Consider the following 14,921-nt stretch of genomic DNA (forward strand, 5'->3'; position numbering starts at 1 on the left):
ATATAGAAGTGAAATAAAATGGAAAAGGGGGGAGAAAAAATATATATGCTCAAGTGAGCTAGATGAGATTTAATTCTCATTTAGATCAGAGATAGGCACACCCATAAACTAATGCTACACATTGATTTTAAGCATTTATTGGGCTCTATAGGTTACTGCCATCCACTACTGTATTCGGTATTGTTTTAAAATAGAAATGCAACAAAAAATTCAAGAATAAAACGTAAAAATGGGAAAAATATAAAAGTGAAAAAAAAGGAAGCAGGAAAGATAAATATGTACTCAGGTGAGCTAGATTAAGATTAATGCTACACATTTAATTCTCATTTAGATTAGAGATACTAGCCACACCCGAAAACTAATGCTACACATTGATATTAAAGATTCATTGGCTTCTACAGCTTGCTGCATAATGATACGCATTAATTGCTCTAGATATGCTGCATGTACAGTATATTTTCAGTTTGGCTACTACACTCCTTGGCAGGGCCGTTCTATAAAAGCCATCCTTGTGTTCCTTCCCATACACACAGAGGTTGCAGAGCGCGCATAGGTTTATACAGAGATCGAGCAAACATGAAGAACACACCAATCATCTGCGTCGTCGCGGTATCTCTCGGGGCCATCTCCTTGCTCTCCGGCAGCACCGACGCCACCGCATGCGCCGGCGACCCGTCCATGTCCGTCGCCGACGCGTGCCACAAGACGAGCGCCTGGCAGGGCCAGCGCGAGCTGGAGCTCTGCCGGCAGACGCTGCGCGGCGCACGGGACGGCCTCACGGCCAGCGCCTACGGCGTCATCGCCGTGAGGGCCGCCCTCCAGTCGTCCGAGGCCACCGAGAGCGCCGGCAAGAAGCTGGCGCAGGACCCGAAGATCTCCGAGGACGCGCGGGCGGTGTACCAGAGCTGCGTGGACATGTACGGCTTCGCGCACGCGGACGTCGCCGCCATGGAAGGCGCGCTCAAGGCCTGCTCGCTCGCGGACTTCCGGCGCTTCTGGGAGGGCGCCCTCGCCTCGGTGGATCACTGCGCGCGGAAGCTCCAGCTCGTCGACGGCGACGTGCTCCGCCGCACGGTGGAGGCGGACAGGGAGAGGATCTTGCTCGCTTTCATCCTGGGAGGGCTTTCTTTTCCAAAATTGTAGTATGCCTGCCTGGATGTGGAGATGTGGATTTTGGGTTGGTAATAATTCGGTGGTAACCCGACCATATGCGGTGGTATTTGTAGTTGTCTAGATTTGGTTGCAAGGTGTTTCAGATGATAAAAAACCTACTGGCAAAAAATTGATTGAAACATGTCATCTTTCTGGAATGCTGTAGCATGCGCCTCTAAACTGTGATCCAAGATCACCCCAAGATCACCAGACACAAGGGCCGCTTTTGAGTCTAGTCGAGGACAAGAGAATTGTTTTCCGTGGTTACTTGCTGGCGCACGCTGATCACCCTGACATGAAGCACAACGCGAGGGCACACGCTGATCAGTGATCACTCATCCGTACTATCCTACTCCTCTTCCCAGTTTCCCAAGACTGAAGAAATCACGTAGCGGTAAGAGCAGTAGTAAAATGGACAGTTTGTGCCCACGCAAGAGCAGCAGCTTTACCATCTTTACAGCTCAAAACTCACAGCTTCTTAAAGGAAGGGGAGAAAACTGGCACGGATCAAGCATACAGCACTGAGTTATCCGTTGCATAGCACGCCAGGGTTCCAAGTCTCCAAGATCAGCAAGACAGCAACACTTCAAGCAGCTTAATAAACCCCTCCAATATACAGGTTCCTCTCAACATTACAATGCCAAGGATTAAGCTAAACTCCAGATTCCGCAACGGCATACATGTAATAGCTGATGATAACAAGATCCCAGAACAGTCTAAGGCAAGACGCTAATAGCCCTAACATCACCTTCTAAAAGATACTGATCCATCCAAAGTTCAAAGGACATAACACTGAGCCATGTAAAAAAAATGCAAGACATCCATCAGAATTTGCCCAAAGTGTGGCTGAGCAAGTTGTAAACACTGTTGAACGCAATGTGGTTGCACCACCCGTGCGCCATGAGGTCCACCCGGCTGCATGAGGTAGTTAGGATAGATAGATAGAGATAGATTATTTTCCTTGATCTCCAAGTTCTATCTCTTCCTTGAATATCACATTCCCTCATGTAATCTCAACAATGTATGCGCTATGGTTGGGAGGTGCGCCCCAAATCTATATAACACGAACCCGTCGGCCTCAACAGGCTAAGACGTTTCCAGCTATCGCACATGGTAGTCAGAGCCATCCTTTTCCCATCTAAGCTCCAAACAAACTCCATCTAGTCCTAGCCATGTCTTCATCCTCCGGCGCTTCCCAAGCCAACCTCAATGGCCAAGTTACCGAGAAGCTGACGCGCACAAACTATGTGCTATGGCGCACGCAAGTGATCCCCCAGCTGCGTGGCGCCGGTGTCTTCGGCTACGTCGACGGCACTCAGCCGGAGCCGGCGAGACTCCTCGTCACCACCAAGGAAGGCAAGGAGGAATCATCGCCCAACCCTCTCCACCCAATCTGGGTCAGGGAGGATCAGCAGGTTCTCGGATACCTGCTGAACAATCTGACGCACGAGGTGCTGCTCACGGTGACCACGGTCACCACCGCGGGCGCGCTCTGGACGACGCTCGCCGGCATGTTTTCCTCGCAGTCCGCCAGCCGCATCAACAACATCCGAACCTCCCTCATCAATGCGCAGAAGGGCAACCTCTCCGTCGCCTCCTACTTCGCCGCCATGCGCGGCTACGCCGACGAACTCGCAGCCACGGGAAAGGCGATCCCCGACGATGAACTGGCCTCCGACATCATCCACGGGCTCGACGCTGACTATCAGCCACTCGTCTCTGCCCTAGACGCCCGCGTGAGTCAGGTAACCCTTGATGAGCTTTTTGCCATGCTGTCAAATTTTGATCAACGCATGGCACAGTTCCAAGGATCTGGCGGCGGCGGCTTCAAGTCGTCCGCAAACATGGCCACTCGTGGACGGGGTGGCGGCTCCCGCTCGCGTGGCTCCTCTCGCACCAAGGGCAGGTCCGGCGGCGGCAACCGTGGCCCCACGCCACCTCAATCTGGAGGCCGTGGTCGCCGAGGCCGCGGCACTGGTGGTGGCGGTAGGAACCGCCCCGACGCTCCTCGGTGTCAGATCTGCGGCAAGCCTGGCCACACATCGAAGGACTGCTGGTACAGGTATGATGAGGACGACTACGACTCGCAAGATGAGGAGAAAGTTGCTGCAGCGGCCGATGGCTCCTATGGCGTCGACACCAATTGGTACGTCGACAGCGGAGCCACTAATCACATCACCAATGAGCTCGAGAAAGTCACCATGAAGGAAAAGTACCACGGCAAGGATCAAATCCATACTGCCAGCGGAGAAGGTATGAGTATAAGTCACTTTGGTCACTCAATATTTCGTGCCCCTCATCGCAACATTCATCTTAGGAAAATTCTGCATGTCCCTAATGCTAATAAAAGTCTTCTTTCTGTCCATCGTATTGCCCTTGACAATCATGTTTTTTTGGAATTTCATCCTTATTATTTTTTTATCAAGGATCAGGCAACGAGGACAATTCTCTATCGAGGTAGATGCATTGACGGCCTTTACCCGTTGATTTCGGAGTTTCGAAGACAAAATAAATAAGCTTGTGGTGCTATCAAGCTGTCATCCACATGTTGGCATGATCGTTTAGGACATGCGTCTTTTTCTTTAGTTGAAAAGTTGCTTAGGAAAAATAAACTCCCGTTTGTTGGTGAGCATCATAATGAAATAATTTGTGATTCATGTCAGAAAGCTAAGAGTCATCAGTTGCCTTACCCAATCTCTATCAGCATTTCTACCAAACCATTACAGTTGATTTTTTCTGATGTTTGGGGCCCTGCTCCCACTTCTGTTGGTAGACACAACTACTATGTCAGTTTTATCGATGACTATAGCAAATTCTCTTGAATCTATCTCTTAAAGAAACGTTCTGATGTGTTTCAAGTTTTCAAAAACTTTCAAGCTCTAGTTGAACGAAAGTTTGACAGTAAAATTATTGCTGTCCAATCCGACTGGGGAGGGGAGTACGAAAAGTTGAACTCCTTCCAGACACTTGGAATCTCACACCACGTGTCATGCCCACATGCTCACCAGCAAAATGGGTCAGCTGAATGCAAGCATCGCCACATCGTTGAAGTTGGCCTTGCTCTTTTGGCCGGCGCTTCCATGCCTCTCAAAATTTGGGATGAAGCGTTTCTCACTGCCGTCCATATCATAAACATGCTTCCTGGTCGTGTCATTCACCATGAAACTCCTATAGAAAGGCTTCTTCACACAAAACCAGACTATAAGTCTCTACGTGTTTTTGGGTGTGCGTGTTGGCCAAACCTACGTCCCTACAATACTCGTAAACTGATGTTTCGCTCAAAACAGTGCGTGTTCCTTAGCTATAGTGCTCAGCATAAGGGAGTCAAGTGTCTGGATGTTTCCAATGGACGTGTTTACATATCCCGTGATGTCGTTTTTGATGAAACTAAGTTCCCTTTTGCTGTTCTCCACCCTAATGCCGGCGCACTTCTTCGGGAAGAAATTCTTCTCTTGCCTCCTCATCTCACTAGCTTTGATCAAGGGGGACAAAATAGTGATGATCAACTGTTGGCTAACTCATCTAATGGCATGCATGAGTCCTGTGTTGATGCAACAGGTGAAAACGGCAGAGAAAACGGCGAAGAAAATGACGTAAATAGAGAAAAATTTGGGCTATATCCCATGTGTCCCGTGGCAGGGGACAGATCTGCCTCGGGATCAGCAGCGGTGCAGGCGACTGGATCCACCTCGGGATCGATAACGACGCAGGAGGGAGGATCCTCCTCGGGATCAGGCACCACAGGCGCAGGCGCTCGCGCCCCTGAGCCAGACTCCCGCCGCTGCGACCCTGTGCCTGACACGCGGTCTCCTCCAACTAGCGCTCGGTATGGAGCCCAACCCGTCACGTACAAGCGGCGGGACTTGGCGCGTGCCAGGGAGGACGCGGGTCCAGCGGGCCCCGCCACGAGCAGCCGACCGACCGGCGTGCGCGCAGAGGCGCGGGGCTCGGGATTCTCTGTGCCAAGTGCAGACGCCGCGCTTCAGCCGTCTGCCACAGATGATCAGGGCGACCCGGCGGGCGCTGGCGCCACTGTGGCGACAGGATCTTCATCGGGCACTAGTGCGGCTGCAGCGACAGGATCCGCCTCGGGATCAGCAGCGGACAATTCTGCGCAGCACCCTGGATCCTCTGTGACTACAGATCTTGTGGCTCCACCATCACGGCGTACACGACTGCAACAAGGGGTAACTCAACCCGTAAATTATAAACATATGACTAAATATGGTTTGGTCTGTTCCACAGGAGAACCAGATGAACCAAAAACTCTTGCTGCAGCACTTTGTGATGATAAGTGGAAGAAGGCAATGAATGAGGAATACATGGCACTCAAGGAAAATAAAACATGGCATCTGGTTCCACCACAGCAAGGTAAAAATTTAATTGATTGCAAATGGGTTTTCAGAATTAAGAGGAGATCTGATGGAACCATTGACCGTTTAAGGCTAGACTCGTTGCAAAAGGTTTTAAGCAACGATATGGCATAGACTACGAAGATACTTTTAGTCCTGTGGTAAAAGCTGCCACAATTCGTCTCGTTTTGTCTATTGCTGTTTCCAGAGGATGGAGTCTCAGGCAGCTTGATGTGAAGAATGCGTTTCTCCATGGTGTTCTGGAAGAGGATGTGTACATGAGACAACCTCCTGAGTTTGAAAGTAAGAGTACTCCTTCTTATGTGTGTAAACTTGATAAAGCCCTATATGGGTTAAAACAAGCTCCAAGGGCATGGTATTCTCGCCTCTGTCACAAGATGCAAAAACTTGGATTTGTTCCTTCTAAATCAGACATGTCATTGTTTATTTACAACAAGTCAAATACGTGTATATTTGTTCTCATCTATGTTGATGACATAATTGTGACAAGCTCATCTGATGAAGCAATCAGAGGACTCTTAAAGGATCTAAGTGCAGAGTTTGCATTAAAGGATCTTGGAGACTTGCACTTCTTTCTTGGGATTGAGGTAAAGAAACATCAAAATGGACTTCATCTCTCTCAAGCAAAATATGCAGCTGATCTGGTTAAAAGAGCAGGATTGCAAGGTTGTAAACCCTCACTCACTCCATTATCCAGCTCCGAAAAATTGTCTCTTGCAGAAGGTAAAATTTTGAGTCAGGAAGATAGCACGAAGTATAGAAGTCTCGTAGGAGCTCTTCAATATCTAACTCTTACCAGACCAGATTTATCTTTTGCTGTCAACAAAGTCTGCCAGTTTTTGCATGCACCTACTGATGTTCACTTGACAGCTGCCAAGCGTATAGTCAGATATGTTAAACACACTCTCAGTATAGGTCTAAATTTCAGCAAGTCATCTTCTACTCTTGTCAGTGCCTTTTCTGATTCAGACTAGGCAGGGTGTCTGAATGACAGACGCTCAACAGGTGGTTTGCAGTCTTTTTTGGACCTAACTTAATATCATGGTGTGCACGCAAACAGGCTACTGTATCCAGGTCAAGCACTGAGGCAGAGTACAAGGCATTGGCAAATGCTACAGCTGAAATCATATGGGTTCAGTCTATGTTGAAAGAGCTTGGGGTAAAAAGTAAACAAGCTCCATGTCTATGGTGTGACAATCTTGGAGCTACTTATCTTTCTGCTAATCCTGTGTTCCATGCTAGAACAAAGCACATAGAGATAGATTTTCATTTTGTCAGAGAAAGAGTTACTCAAAAGCAACTTGATATTCGATTTGTGCATTCAAAGGATCAACTTGCAGATGGATTTACAAAGCCTTTGCCCTCAAGAAGTTTTGAGGAATTCAAGCATAATCTCAACTTAATGAAGCTGTGATTACGGGAGGGTGTTGAACGCAATGTGGTTGCACCACCCGTGCGCCATGAGGTCCACCCGGCTGCATGAGGTAGTTAGGATGGATAGATAGAGATAGATTATTTTCCTTGATCTCCAAGTTCTATCTCTTCCTTGAATATCTCATTCCCTCATGTAATCTCAACAATGTATGCGCTATGGTTGGGAGGTGCGCCCCAACTCTATATAACACGAACCCGTCGGCCTCAACAGGCTAAGACGTTTCCAGCTATCGCACAAACATGAACCTCACAGCAGTCCCCCAAAATGAGATGTCAGGAAACTACCATCCTAAGCCTCCAAAACAACTCTGGTCTGATGCCTGCAAAGCGGACGAATTGTAAACATGAGTCTCTTTGCAATAATTTTGAAAACGGTTTAAACACTAGGGACATCTGGATACTCCTATGGAGGGAATGAATGACATGAAAACAACTGTGTTTTTTTCCCACTGTTTTCTTCCTGAGGTCCATATAAGTACAAGTAAACAGAAACATGAGTTCAGACATAAATAACAGCACAAGCACATTCCCATCCACATTGTTTTGGAACAGTTACAGAAATGAGATGCCAAAAAATTCAAAAAAAAAAAATATGAGATGCCATATGAACGCTGCAATATGCTATGTTTATTTTCTGTTGCGACAACAAATGAAGCAAGAGGGTTCACCATAATCTTTGAAACAGTTTAGCAAAGATCAGTTGCTGAAACACTCTGAACTTTAAATTTGTAATAATAAATCGCTCAGGTGAATTAAAAACTAGTGTTACTCAATAGAATTGGCAGCTGGCAGACATGTGCACCAAATAGTACTTATTTTTCCAAATAACACACTGCTGACATTGCAAGAGAAATGGACTGTGATGGATAATACATGAAGATAGGTTATGCGAAAGTACCAAGATAGGAATTAGCTGATACACTTCAATTCATCAGCTCTACTTCTACATGCAAAGTCTCCTTTTTGACCATGTCAGGCGATGTCTCCCTTTTCGCAGCGGTCTTCTTGCTCCAATCTTCAACCATGCAAACAAGAATAAACAGTCAATTACAATGTGTACATTTCTCTGAATAGTATACATGGCTTGAAATGGCAGAACAGGTTACAGTAATTAGATGAATGAAATGCATAAGTGTCGAATCAAAACAATAAAAAAAATACCATGTTCCCTACGCTGTTTTGATACACGATATGGGTGAAGTGACATGACACTTCCAAAAACAAGGATACAGCAATCACTGGTCCGAAATGATAATACAAGGCTGTGTAGACCTCTAAGGAGCAGCATTAAAAGGGAAGGACACGCGGCAAGATGCCATCAAGCTCCCAGCAGCAATGGTCGGGGAACATGTCCACATTGTGCATGAGAGGAAGGCTTGTATACATTATAAAGTATGTTTCAAATATTTAAACATCGACATGATTCAGATACTGAGCAATACATAATGGAATCATTGGTATAGGATGCACAAGGTATGACAACTCGCTGAAGTATCAGGGAAACCTTTACCTACCAACACAAGTTAATAGGCTGATATTTTCTCCATATTTTTATTGAAAAGGAAGTTCAAACCTCCTGGCCTCTGCGTCCTTGGATGCACACAGCCGAGCAGTCACACAAAAAAACAATAAATGTAACAAAAATAGGCAGTCACAAGTGACAGGAGCTGTGCCTGCCACTAGGATGAGCTTGGCCGATCTGATGGAGTTTAAAAGGCAGCAAAATAAGAAGATCAAATGAACAGACTAGAACAGACTCAGCCTTTCACTATCTTGGCTGCACTTCTCCATTCTTATTTATTTTTTACGGCGATGTCCCTTTCTATTTAGCAATGGTGGACCACAATAGAGAGGCTACAATTACTATTGTTCCTTAAATTCACCCAATTTACAACAAAATTATAGTACAATTTATATACAGAGGACCCTACATAAGCTTCCAAGCACACAATTTCAAAAGATGTGTTAAAACAAAAAATGTGCCCAATCTGAAAATTGTATAGTATACTCTATTCTTCCTAGCTTGGATGCACTTCTCCTCTTATATCTAGTTGTAGTTGACCACAATAGAAAGGGAGCATTACAGTTCCTCAGAAACATCTGAATTTACTCCCAAATTCTAGCAGAATTTGTGTACAGAGGAGAGGACTGCAAGCACATAATTTCAGAAGATAAGGTGAAAGGCACCTAATTCTTCCGATGTGAAGTATCAGGGTAACCTTTACCTACCAACACAAGTTAATAGGTTGATATTCTCCATATTTTTTTCAGAAAGGAAGTTCAAATCTCCTGGCCTCTGCATCCATGGATGCACACGGCCCAGCAGTCACAGAAATCCAATGACAGTAATAAAAATAAGCAGTCACAAATGGCATGAGCTGTGCCTGCCACTAGGATGAGCTTGGCCTATTCTGATGAGGTTTAAAGGGCAGCAAAAGAAGAAGATACACATGAACAGAGTAAAACAGACTAAGCCATACACCTAAGCTTTAGCTCTACTCCTTCAAAATCATATTCTTCCTAGTCTGTGCACTTCACCCTTTCTGTTTAGCAGTGCTGAACCACAATAGAAAGGCTACAATCACTATTGTTCCTCAAATTCACCTCAATTTCACCCAATTTCCAACAAAATTATACTACAATTTATATACAGAGGACCTACATAAGCTTCCAAGCACACAATTTCAGAAGATGAGTTAAAACAAAATGTGTCCAATCTGACAATTGTATAGTATACATTATTCTTCCTAAATTGGATGCACTTCTCCTTTTATATCTAGTTGTAGTTGACCACAATAGAAAGGGAGCACTACAGTTCCTCAAAAACATCTCAATTTACTCCCAAATTCTAGCACAATTTGTATGCAGAGGAGAGGACTGCAAGCACATAATTTCAGAAGATACGGTGAAAGGCGCCTAGTTTAACAATTGCATATATGGGTCAAACAAACAACTGATCAAGGAGATGAGAGTGTTAGTACCTGCAGAGGGAATCTAGCTTGATTCCAGCCACGTCGGGAGGACACAGGGTAGGATGGGGACACTGGGTATAGCAAGACGAGAGCTCCCTGTTATCTTCTCCTTCTCCATGTCGACTCCAAGAAGCTGGTTGCCGCACACAAGGTACACAACATGGCTGTTCAGTGGGTCAATTGCGCCAATCGCCGGCATCTCCTTCAAGGGTTCATCATCCCAAACTGTGGTGAAGGCCACCTCGTGGTCCAGCGTCCAGGAGCTGCCACCGTCGTCGAGGGAGAAGGAGCTGACCACATACGGCTTCTCCTTGGACACCTCGACGTAGCGCAGCTTCCCCTCGCTTTCCCCCATCCGCCGGTAGCGCTCGAGTTTCCTCATGAACACCACACCTTCGAGGTCAGGCAGCACGCTCCCTCTGGGCAGCTCCACGAACCGGAGCTCCGGCCTCTCGCTGAGCGGGTCCGCTGAGATGGCGCCCCAGCTCTCGTCGATCCACCACAAGCGGTCGCCGAAGGGCACCACGGCGCTGTCGATGTGCATCCGCCGACCGGCAGGCAATGGGGAGGGCAAGCCCACCATTTTTTCCCACTTGCCCGTCTCCGAGAGAAACCGCCGCAAGACGAAGCCGTCCTCCTCCCTGCCGCTGCCGCCGATGGTAAACATCTCGGCTACCGCATACCTGTCAGGGGGTCCGTGCCCGCCCTGGGACTGGGTGAGGAGGCCGAGGTGCTGGTACATGGAGGTCCTCTTGGTGCCGTCGAGGTCCGGGAGGCGGTAGAGCTCGCCGCTGAGCGGGTTGAGGACGAAGCGCGTGACCTCCGGGTTGATGTCCATGCCGGTGAAGAAGGACAGGTCGCGGATCGCGCAGAGCATCGACTCGCCGGTGGCGGGGACGTCGAACTGGAAGCGGGACTCCCAGAAGCGCACGAGGAGGAGGCCGTGGCTGCTGGCGGCGGCGACGTGGCCCGGGACGGAGCCGTACACGCCGGTGGCGGGGTCGGGGAGGGGCCGCGGGTGGATGAAGTGGGCGGGGACGGTGAGGCCGGTGACAAACGGGGGCGCGTCGAGGTGCAGGGTCGCGCCCGGCGCCGGCGCCCCCGACTTGTCGACGTCGGTGAGCTGGATGAGGGCCCACGGGGGGCGCGAGGGGGCTCGGGACGAGGAGAGGGAGCGGCGGAGCCCGCCCGCGGCGGCGCCGGAGAGGCGGCGGAGCATTCTGCGTGTGGCTTTTGGTTGCGGTGCGGGAGGACTGCCGTGGACTGCTTCCAGCGAAGCGACTGCCCTGTGCTCTGTGGGCTGCTGGTCTTCTCCTTTTCTTCTTTTGAGTTTTGACCCGGCTGTCTGCTCCAATTCGCCACCCCCTCTGCTTCTGCGGCAGCTTGGGTCAGAAATGCCCATTCTTTTGATTTATCAAAACTCTATTCACGCTCATCTGGAGATTGAGATTTGTTTAATCATTCATCTTATTGTGGATCTTTATAGTATTATTGATATGACTTTCATGAATTTATTCTCTATGATGATTAGTTATTCCCTTCCTATGTGTGAGCAATTCCCCAGGCATGGGAGATGCATGTAGGTGAATCCGTGATGGTAAGATTCATTTGTGCCTATCTTGTATGTTGTCATTCGTATTTGTAGTCTTATTACTTGTCTAGTAAGTTGTTATACTATGGTGAACGATATGTGTGCCTCCGGGGAGTCCCCGTCCACACCGCCCTCAGCCATCCCCTTCCATCGCCTCCCACTACCGCCACCGTCGCTGAGGACGCCGCGGGGCGAAGCCCCTGTGGTGAGGAGGCGGCGGCGCAGTCCTCGGCCGGCGGTAACGCGTGGGGGCAGCGGCGTCCATCTCCCTCCTCCTCCAACGGCAGTGCGCATCAGGTTGGCGGTGGCCAGGAGATCTCCGGCGGCCGTGGGCGGATGAGATTTTGGCTGCGATGAGATCTGATCTGCGCCCGAGGGGTTTAGATCGAGATCCACTGCGGCCGCGCCTCGTCTCAACAACGGCAAGAGGAGATCTCCCCTGGGTTATCTTCGCGGCACGAGGACGTCCGAGTCTCTTGACCCGAGCATGGTGGTGGTGGCTGCCTTCTCCACCGAAGGCGGTTGGCCAGGCTCGTAGTGACGGATCTTGGATCTTACTATTAGCACCGGTGGCGAGTTGGGGAGACATAGTCGCCGGTGAAAACCGAGCCGACTCCGGTCATGGCAGGCGATGGTGGCGTCTATGTCGTTACCTTGATGAAGGCATCGTCAAGCAACTATCGTCAACCTGCTCGTGCCGCTCCGGGAGAAATCCTAAGATCACCGGATCGGACGATGGCGGCGATGCGGTGTCGTGTTCCTTCTTGGGGGCATCGTTTGTGGAGCGGCGCCGGATGGAAGAGGCGTGAGGTGGTGTGGCGTGCCTTCTCTTGCGTCGACGACGGCGGGTCTCGACGGCATGGAGCAGCGGGGTCTCGCCGGTGGGCGTGTGATGATGGACGAGCGCAGAATGGTGGCTTGTCTGACGTCGTGGTAGCGTCGACGGCAGCTAGACCAGGCAAGGTAGATGTAGCAGTACAACACTGAAGATGGATTGGTGGCAGGTGGCTGCGGCGGCCTCATACCCGACAGGTGTCCTGGTTGAGGAGTGCGCCGGACTGGTGGATGCCCCATACCCGGTAGGCGTCCTGGTTCGGACCTCACGTCTTAGATGTTAGGTTTGGCTGTGAGGTCTATTTTGTATTAGGCCCAGACAATCAGCATCCCTTTATCAATTGGATAGGAGTAGCGACAGATGTTGCCTAGACAGTGGCTTTAGTCTTACTGGTGTATGACTTTGTAAGGTCTTATGTGAATAATTAATAAAGTGGCTGCATGCATCATCCAGATGTAGAGGCCGGGGGTCCTCCTCCATTTCTAAAAAAATGTGTGTTGTCCAATTTAAGGGCCCAGATAACATGATCTAAAGACCTAAACAGGTAACACATATTGTTCAGAGAGTTTGCGCCCTCCAATGTGACATGTGTAGACATTTATGAGGATCAAAGACAATATGAGATGATGGTTATCTACCGAACGTAATGCATGGTTTCAGTTTAACTACCTTAATTATAAAAACGACCACGTTGTGACAACGTCAAAGCAGAACCATAGTGTGGAATACAACCACACGAGGAAGAGTTTCATAACTCTAAGGTGATCCGCCTGCAGAACAACCAAATAAAATATTAAACTCACGATGCAAGGTAACTGGGATTACCATTGAAGTGGCACACTTGAGGTATACCATGATCTAAAATCTCTCTGCACCTAATTTCTCAACTGCGGGAAAACACTTTTATTTCCAGTCTTTACTTTATGCTCTTTGCTTCCAAGTCGTTATTATTCTCGCTGCAACCATCTCATCATATTCACTACTCTAGTTTATTTGACTCTTGGAACACTAATAGCCTCTACAGAATCACAAGGAGTTACTTTACATAAGATCTATGACAACTTGTGTGTGACAGAAACGTTGCTCATAAGTTCTCTCCTCCGCTCTTAGTTGGGACAATAACTATTTTAGGATACTTACATGGAAGTCTACACCACCATGTGTGGCTTACAGGTCATCAATTATTTTTCTTGCACTGTTGCTGGGCAGTGAAGCGCAGAGTATTTGTTTCATAACTGTTCTAAGGTGTTGTTATTGTAGATACTTCCTATTACTAACATGGGTTCTACTCCTTCTAGGAAGACTTATTTGCCAGATTATATTCAACATTTTCCACTAGAGCTTCAGGATCCATTATTAAAAAAAATACCAAAATATCAAACTACGAAGCTTAATACTTTTATTTGCATAAATGATGATTCCTCAGAAAGAAAGAAAAATTTGTGAGGGGATACTGTGCTCTATATATGGGTTCAAGATCTTCCATAGTCTATCCTACGAATTATGCCATTAAGTATTATTGACCGTGATCTTATTCAGGAAGTCGGAAAGCATGCCTTTTCAGGGACTAAGGAAGAATACCCTCAAGCACATCTTATGTTCCTTGATGCTTTATGTGTGACTTTTAAAATCAAAGATGTGTCGAGAGAATTTGTTTTATTGAAACTCTTCAACCCGTCTTTGAAAAGGTAGAAGAATGGTATAACAGATTACAATATTGCAGCACAACCAGCTGGAAAATGTATGGGGAAGTTTATGGCTAAATTTTTCCCCTTGCTCTAAAATAGCAAAACTCCGAAGTGAGCTCACTTCTTTTGTCAAGTAAATCAGAGATAACCTATATGCAGCTTGGGGAGATATTCTAAACTCTTGAATCTTTGCCCTAATCATGATTTTTGCAGAACATGTTACACTTCATATATTCTATCATGTGATTAACGATGAAACTAAATCTATCCTTGATTTAAGTGCAGCTCGATGCTTTATGTCCCTTACTCTTGAAGAAGGAAAAGAATTGATAGAAAAAATTATGACTGCCAGGGAGAAATGGAATATTGAGAAACTAGTTAAATACACGGGAAAAAAGTATCATGCCGAAGACATGGAGGAATTTAAGAAGGTGAATGAAAAGGTAAAGCTGTTGAACAAGTTATTCATGGAAACATGGATCTATTTAGTATCTACCAGCATAAAGACGAGCTCGGGGAGACAATAATGAATAGGTTTAAGCACCATCAAGCTGGGTTCAATCGAGACCTGAAATGATGCATTTACCACAATGAAATATTTGACAGCCATGTTGTTAGCTCTTTTCAGTTATACCAATAATAGTGTCACCCGACAGGACAGGTACACATGCTTAGTCAAAGAAGAAAGAATGATATTACTCCTATAAAGCTTGATGGTGTAGGCAATCTATAGTTGTGGTAGTATTAGTAATCTTTGGTGTAGGCATCGACGATCAGAGAAGGGTTGTCGTCGTCATTGTCGCTGGTGGTGCCTCTGCTGTCGGACGAGCAGATCCTGGCAAGACGTCAGGCTGGCGCCTTTTGCCGGCGCGGTGG

The 14,921-nt window shown here is 47.5% G+C and overlaps 2 protein-coding genes and 1 non-coding gene across 3 annotated transcripts; 1 reads left to right on the forward strand and 2 right to left on the reverse strand.

Annotated features, from left to right (window-relative positions):
* Positions 1-535: 535 nt before the first annotated feature.
* On the forward strand, positions 536-1,282 carry LOC123155656 (uncharacterized). Its single transcript, XM_044573838.1, has one exon. It carries the CDS (start codon positions 577-579, stop codon positions 1,141-1,143), a length of 567 nt encoding a protein of 188 aa, XP_044429773.1. The 5' UTR covers positions 536-576; the 3' UTR covers positions 1,144-1,282.
* A 5,496-nt stretch (positions 1,283-6,778) lies between these two features.
* Positions 6,779-11,255, reverse strand: LOC123155576 (uncharacterized). Its single transcript, XM_044573753.1, has 3 exons — positions 9,941-11,255; positions 7,858-7,974; positions 6,779-7,279 (listed from the first exon to the last, which is right to left on the reverse strand). The coding sequence occupies exon 1, from the start codon at positions 11,148-11,150 to the stop codon at positions 9,954-9,956; it is 1,197 nt and encodes a 398-aa protein (XP_044429688.1). The 5' UTR covers positions 11,151-11,255; the 3' UTR covers positions 6,779-7,279; positions 7,858-7,974; positions 9,941-9,953.
* Positions 11,256-14,146: 2,891 nt separating this feature from the next.
* On the reverse strand, positions 14,147-14,252 carry LOC123072416 (small nucleolar RNA R71). Its single transcript, XR_006435124.1, has one exon. It is a non-coding gene; the product is annotated as a small nucleolar RNA R71 (small nucleolar RNA).
* Between the last annotated feature and the right edge of the window lie 669 nt (positions 14,253-14,921).

Source organism: Triticum aestivum, chromosome 1A, assembly GCF_018294505.1.
Source record: "Triticum aestivum cultivar Chinese Spring chromosome 1A, IWGSC CS RefSeq v2.1, whole genome shotgun sequence".
NCBI classification, from domain to species: Eukaryota; Viridiplantae; Streptophyta; class Magnoliopsida; order Poales; family Poaceae; genus Triticum; species Triticum aestivum.

Excerpts from the sequence above, each read along its gene's own strand:
- LOC123155656 (XM_044573838.1), top strand. The coding sequence starts at position 577 with ATGAAGAACACACCAATCATCTGCGTCGTCGCGGTATCTCTCGGGGCC.
- LOC123155576 (XM_044573753.1), bottom strand. The coding sequence starts at position 11,150 with ATGCTCCGCCGCCTCTCCGGCGCCGCCGCGGGCGGGCTCCGCCGCTCC.